The 7,689-nt window shown below is 27.2% G+C and overlaps 1 protein-coding gene across 1 annotated transcript in view; it reads right to left on the bottom strand.

The window, feature by feature from the left end:
- Positions 1-5,877: 5,877 nt before the first annotated feature.
- Positions 5,878-7,689, bottom strand: part of LOC132741026 (uncharacterized) — a 106,153-nt gene continuing 104,341 nt past the window's right edge. The window contains exon 37 of the mRNA XM_060729105.1: positions 5,878-7,571. Within this exon, the coding sequence (XP_060585088.1) occupies positions 7,490-7,571 (82 nt within the window). The 3' untranslated portion in view covers positions 5,878-7,489. The remainder of the gene's footprint in view (positions 7,572-7,689) is intronic.

Below are 7,689 nucleotides of genomic sequence, written 5' to 3'. Positions count from 1 at the left end.
TTTGATTTTGAATGTGTTGGTGCATAATACAGCAGTGTTTAATCCTTGCCATGATAAATATTTTGAATGGACTTGTCGGTTTGTAGAAAACCTGTCATTGTTTTTTTTTTTGGAAAAAGTTCAAAAAAATATTGACTGAATAATAGTGCAGACCATGGTCAGATGGCACAAATGTTGGTCTGTGCATATACTGTATAAATTATTTACACACTTGAAAATTTATTCTTGAAATAGAGAAATTGTGGTAACTACTGAAATGTTAGAAATAAAATAATGTTCAAAAGAAAAATATGGCAGATCCATTCATATTATTTTTACACCAGTGAACACTAAAAACGTCATCGACCAGCACAGGTTGAGAATTTTTTAGAAATTCAGATTCACATTTATGTTCAGTCAAAATTTTGGTTTTTGAAAAATACATTCATTGAAGCATGAAATTGTTAATTTTGAATTTGTCAGTGAAGTTTTATTAAAATTGTCATTAAAATAGAAATCAAAATAGAAATGAAAAATAATATAAATCTGAATAACAGAAAGTGTAGATTCACAAGTAAATTTTATGGTAACATATCTGTTAGGTTTTAATTATTTTACTCTAATACTCAAATGGGTGTTGTGTTGTTATAAATGTGCTATTTCATTGACATAATATGATGGGTACCAGCAATGATGTGTGGAAATTTGAAATAGGTACCAGTACTCCAATGAGTGTTGTGTTGTTGTAAATGTCTGCGATTTCATTGATTGCATTATATGATATGTACCAGCAATGATGTGTGAAAATTTGAGATAGCTACCAGTAATGTTATATAAATTTTTTAGATAGGTACCAGCAGTGTTATGTGAAAATTTGAGACAGGTACCAGCAATGATATGTGAAAATTTGAGAAAGGTACCAGCAATGGTATGTGAAAATTTGAGATAGGTACCAGCAATATTTACATATAGACATTGGTACAAAAATCATGTCTTTGTTACAACATAATTATATAATATTGATAAATTTGTACCAGCATAATTATACATGTATTTTCATCAGTAGTATATAGATTATATTTCATTGTTATTTCATGTATATCTAAGTGTATAACACAAGTAATGTACATGTTAACTAGGAGGTGAGATGGGATATTGTTAGTTACATGTTAGTTGTTAGTAAATAACAAAGTCACAAACAAGAAAATTATGCTCATTTAGATAATAGGAAAAGTCTTTGTTGAAATTTGTTAAGTTTTGTTATTTTACTGTATATGTTGAACATAGTTATTTGACATATATATAATACTAAACTAAGCAATACATTGTATGTACTCCAATTTCAAAATCGTAGGTAGAATTTCTTTTTTCTCTAAAATTTATGCTAGATCGATTGATAATGAATATGTGTATTTACTCAATTTGTCATCTGCATGAATAATTTTGATAAATATTCATTATTAGCATTGCTTACAAATTTTATAAGATTTTATACCAAATTATCATATTAACTTACTTCGATTAGATAAAGGGACTGCACTGAGGTTATTTCAACTTGATGGGTCTGGAAATATTTTTCAAAATTTTTATACCAATTGATTATGGTCTATATCAAGCACTTGTGTGCATAATTTCAGATCATTTGTTTGTACAGAATACGTGTTTTTTATTGTGCAATGACTTAAAAGTGAAAAGCGCCCAGATTAAAAAAAAAGCTTTTACATGTAACTGAAATCAGGTTAAGAATCACATTAAACATCAATTTTTCAAATTATTTCTGAGTATATTTCTTTACTACTCTTTTCATATTTTCATTTTTAAGGATACCAGTTGATCTTTAGTATTTTTGTATTGACCTAAATGGAGATCTTTTAAATACAATACAAATTGGAATATAAATGAAAGTTAAGTTGGAGTACTTACATTTAGTTTAGTATTGTCTAGTGCTTAGATTAAAAAATATAGAAAAATTTATAAAGATCTGATTTAGTATAGATTTTAGAATGTTAATGATAAGTGTGTCAAGGGGTTTGGTGCAAAAATAATGTAAATATTTGTAGATATATATATAGAATAAAATGTCATAGAAATTATATTTTTTAAGAATGACCTTTTATGACACTACATTCCACCTTCACACATTTTATATAGAAAGATTGTTTTCTGTATTTATATTTATATATAGGATATAATATTTTGATAGCAGTTTATAATACATTATATACATTTTATTTTCCATAATTTGTTAAAATATTGATAAAATATAATAAAAGACAATTTACTACAATAAAAAAAAAACAAGTTTAACTGCCTCAGCTGCATAGATTTCGTTGTATAATAAGGAACATGTGTGACCCTTGATTCTTGCCATTGTACTAATTTTGTTCCTTTAATAATTTTGTTCCTTTAATTAGATACATGTATAATACCATAGTCTTACACACGCAAAGAAGAGGGTTTCACAACAAACTGTATTTTACAGAATTGTGTATTACAATATTTTCATGTTACACTAATATAATTGTAGTTTAGAAAACCGTCTACTTCTTTGAATATTAAAGGGTTTCCAATTCAGTATGACATCATGACATAATTTCCATTACAGTATACCATCTGAGAATAGTAGATCTATTTCTTGTAGTTTGTAGTGTTTTTCTACATTTTCTTTATTGTATAGTCATTCTATTTTATTAATGAAAATATATATTCTGTTTAAGTTGTTAATTTATATATACATGTTTATTTGTTGTTATATACAGAAATTTTATTATACATACAAAAATGTACACTATAATGCCAAGTGATTGTGAAAATTATACTCATATATTAATCATACATGTTCAAATTCATGCTCCCAGTACTTTTGTGTACTTTATTAAAATTCAATTACAAGATACATGTATATTTGTATATATATAGTACATCTACATGATTTTTTGATATTTATTGATTTTTTTTGATTTTTTTTTGAGGGGGGGGGGGGGGTAACTAAATTTAACAATTATCTCATTAATTGTATGTATATTTATTGATTTCTTTTTTTCTTTTTTTTTTTTGGTAACTAATTTAACAATTTTCTCATTAATTTTCTGTATATTTATTTATTTTTTTGGTAACTAAATTTAAAAATATACTCATTAAGTTTCTGTAAATTTATTGATTTTTTCGTAACTACAGTAAATTAAACAATTTACTCATTAATTTTCTGTATTTAATATTATATGACATAGAAATTTGTAGCCAAAATATTGTGAGGATTAAACTCCAATAATAATTATACACGTTCAAATTCAAACTCCCAATAGTTTTGTATAATTTATTAAGGTACATGTATTTTTAGTGCATGATTTTTTTATATTTATTGATTTTTTTTTTTGATTTTTTTTGGTCACTTAATTTAATTAACAATTCATTATTTTTCTATTTTTTTAATATTATATCATTATTTGATATACTGTATCTTATAATTAATATTCTTATCTCATTATTATCTCATGGGTATAATACCCACATGTATTTGGAAATAAATCTAATCTAATTTATCTTTGCTACAAAATTCTCATTTATGTTTGTTTTCAGGGCTACATATGCCATAAGAAAAAAACTTTTATAATATATTCATTTTGTATAAATTTTGTCCAAAAGAACATTTTATATTTGATTACATTATGTTTCAGTCGCTGGTTAATACTTTTTGAACCCTTTAATCTGGTGAATTTATGTAATGGATTTGGCCTCATCTTTATATTTGGAACTGCTTTCACGTTTAATTAGTTTAAATATAAAATATAGAGCTACCAGCTATATAGAGCCAGACTATATAGAGTCAGACTACAGATTTGCCAGCTATACTGGCTGTCTTATAATACTGGTGACACAGGCTGGTCACTTTTGTTTCCAACAGGTTAAGGGTTAAAATTAGAATTTGTTTCTTTTTTATAAGAAAAAAATGCAAGGTTTTGTAATTATTCTCAATTTTTGTTTCTCAGATTTTGATTTTTTTAAATTTAATATATGGAATGTTAAAGGTGCAGGCCCCCAAGATGAATGAACACATTTATTTTGAAAACAACCAAACAGAAAAATATACAATAATACAGTCAAACAGGTGTTAAAGACCATCTCTAAATTAAGAACATCTGTAAAAAAACACTGGCAATCATTAATTAATAAGAACAAAGTAACCTCCAACTAAAGCCCACTTGTCTGTAAAGACCCTGGCTTTTGTTCACATGTTTGACTGTACATATTTTAACAGATGATGAAATATTCTCAATCCTTGCCACTTTTATATGCAAAATGTAACCTAATTTAATTATTATTTTCTTTACCTTATTTCTGCCCTTGGCATTAACAGAGTAACAGTTATATATGTATATTTTCAAATGTTTCATTTTTGATGGATAATAATTGCCTAAGTTTAGGTTAAATCATTTAAATTGTATACTTGTCAACAGTTTTAAGGGTAAGAACGATTTTTTTTTGTAAAAAAGAAATAACATGAATCTTTGGGCATGTACCTTTAATAGTCTTGAATTTTATCTCATTTCATACAATTATGACGCTGGAGTTTGGTCATTACATTTGTAGAAATATTGTTGTTATGTCTTCCTTTGGTGAATTTGAAATAAAACTGTAAGTGGTATCATAAATGTTGTTTTTATTGTTGTTGTTGTTGTTGTTGTTATGGGTTTTAGGATGTTATTTCGAAAATTGACAATTTACCTTAATTAGTTTTAACAGAGTATAGTAAATAAGTAAGTAAATTTTTTATTATAGTGACATGTGTACATGTAATAACAATAATGTAAATAATTAATTGTAAACACTGGACCCAACGGGTCTATAAGTCACTTTAAAATAAGAAGTATTTTAATCGTTCAGGTACTTCAACAAAATATAACATTGAGATGTGGCGGAGTGATTAAGGTCGTTGACTTCAAACCAATTGCCTTTCACCACTTTTGGTTCGAGCGGCGCATGTATCGTCGGATTTTACATTCGCGGTCGCTGGTTCGAAGCCCGTAGTGCCGTCGGAAACGCTCTCTAATAGTGTATGAACAGTATACCCCAAGAACAGTTGAACAATGCTTTTTCGGAATGGATTCTGAGGCTGGAAAAGTGTGAAGAGGTCCATGGTGAATATTTTGAAGGACTCAACTAATCATTTTTCACAGGTATGACTTCTTTATTAAAAACACTCCACCGTTGCCACTAATACATGCCCCTCGTCTATTTTATAGTAAATCAGAATGAAAGAAACGAGACAGTTAAATACGGCGAGGATGATGCAAGAACAGAATTTTAATTGAATGTTATACAAGTCAAGAAATTAAGTTGGGGCAGTATCCCTTTGAAATTCCTGGAATTTCAAATTGGAGTAATAATAATGTCATTCAAGAAAATAAAACAATTGTTTGTATCAGATTTTTATTTAATTTTTGTTCACAACAATATCGATCAATGTAATAATGAAGTATGTACATATATTTACACATTATAAATACATTATAACTGTTACTCAGGTATCAGTTACTCTGAATTGACAATTTTACATGTACATGCATATCAATACAAAATCAGTGTAACGTTAGCATAGACAGGCTACATGTGTATTGAATTTTTCTTACAATTGCTAAAATAAAACACTTATACAATGTAAAATAATACACATTCAATGAAAATAATTAAAGAATACAAATTGTATGATGTAAATAATACAACAAATTGCATTATTCAAATAATACTAAATAATACAACAAATTGCATTATTCAAATAATACAACAAATTGAATTATTCAATTAATACAACAAATTGAATTATTCAAACAATACAACAAATTGCATTATTCAAAAAATACAATACATTGCATTATTCAAATAATACAACAAACTGCATGCATAATTCAATTTATACAACAAATTGCATTATTCAATTACCACAATAAATTGTATTATTCAAATAATACATAGAAAGAATAACATGACATACTTAAATTAATTAAATCGTGACCTTAGTGCAGTAACATGTTAACTCTTCTTATTTTCAATAGGAGTTAGCCCATTATTGCATATGAGATGACGAAATACTATTACAATAAATATTATTAATAAAAATGCACCAATTTTATAATTCGAAAGAAACACAATAAACATAATAATCTTGTTGCCAAAACAATGTTTAAAACTTCAAGTATAGAATAATAACCACATTGCCAGTCATTTACATAATCATACATATACACGACTGTACTGTGCAATAAAGGTACATGCATTTCACCGTTTCACAAAGGAAAACATCTTCAATGTTTTAAAACAATTGACCAAAATTGGCAGTTTATTAGAAAAAAAGTTTTAGTCAATAAACATACATAATATATCAAGCAATGCCTGTTACTATAACAATGTATTTTATAGGTACATAGTTTAGATTTCTACCGCTCTGCTATTCCTCAGTATAGAAAATTTGTCTTTACAATATACTGTACACATAATTTCAAGATATCTAAAACTCGCTGTCACACATTGCATGGTTATAGGATCAATGCTTATATTTTCATAAATTAAAAAAATTATAATACGATCTTCTTAACAAAAGTAAAAAAAAAACATAATTAATTGGTACTTTGTTACTATTTTTAGAATCTCAGCATAAGTTGTCTATGCGCCTTTATCTGCCTTATTTCGCACTATTATTGCATTACCGTAGAATATAATTATAAAATATCGGTTAATTCATATTTTTCACAATGCAAATAGGTCAGTTGCAATGTTTTGCGCATGCGCAATCTGCGTAAGGCAAAAAAATATTTCATTGGCACTCAATGCATTATCTAATCAGCGTCTTTCAAAACATAGATATATTCATAAAACTTATCAAAATCCATGATAATTTAAAATGTTAACAATTCGACAGTCATTTGAGTTTGTTTTCACAAAATCTTCAAAACGTTTGAAGTGAATATTATGCTCCACTGCATTTAATTAGCTTGTCTCCCCCTCTCCAACAAATATTTCTGAGTATTCAACAATGTTTGTTCATGAATTACTAAATATTAAGATAAATATCCAGTTTACAATATATCCATCAACAGTGCTGTTATGAAACGTGGCAACCAAGTCTTCTATTTCTCACTCCAAGAGTTAAATATCCAATTTATAATACAACGTATATCTAATTATATATTGAAACAACAGTGCTGTTATGACCCACAGTAAACAAGTCTTTATTCCTCACTGCAAGATTCAAATATCCAGTTAATTATATTCATTTATACATTAAAAAACAGTGCTGTTACAGACCATAGTACACTGAGTCTTTATTCGTCACTTCAATGGTAAAAATCCCTAGTTTGCATAATGTATCTAGCTATATATTTATAGCAGATTGTTCCGGACGGTACTACCCAAGTCCTTATTCCTCACTCTTCAGAATTAAATCTCTTACACCAGAGTAAAGATTTTACAACAGTGTTGTTTAAATGAATCACAATCTGAACTATGGCATTTTTCATTTGTTAGTAGTTGAACTGTCGGCAGAACCTGGCGATTCATCTGTCTCGTAGATTATTCTTAAACTCACAAAACCAGATCTGAAGTGATACATTAAAATATTTAATTAATTATTAATGAAACAACAAAGCAACAACAAATATTTGATGGTTTATTTATGAAATGCAGTTCTAACAGGGTATCCATTATCCTACACAA

Source organism: Ruditapes philippinarum, unplaced genomic scaffold (genome assembly GCF_026571515.1).
Source record: "Ruditapes philippinarum isolate M1 unplaced genomic scaffold, ASM2657151v2 ctg204_1_1_1_1, whole genome shotgun sequence".
NCBI classification, from domain to species: domain Eukaryota; kingdom Metazoa; phylum Mollusca; class Bivalvia; order Venerida; family Veneridae; genus Ruditapes; species Ruditapes philippinarum.
Note: the sequence above shows the minus strand (reverse complement) of the source record. Positions and strands in the feature narration are given on the sequence as shown.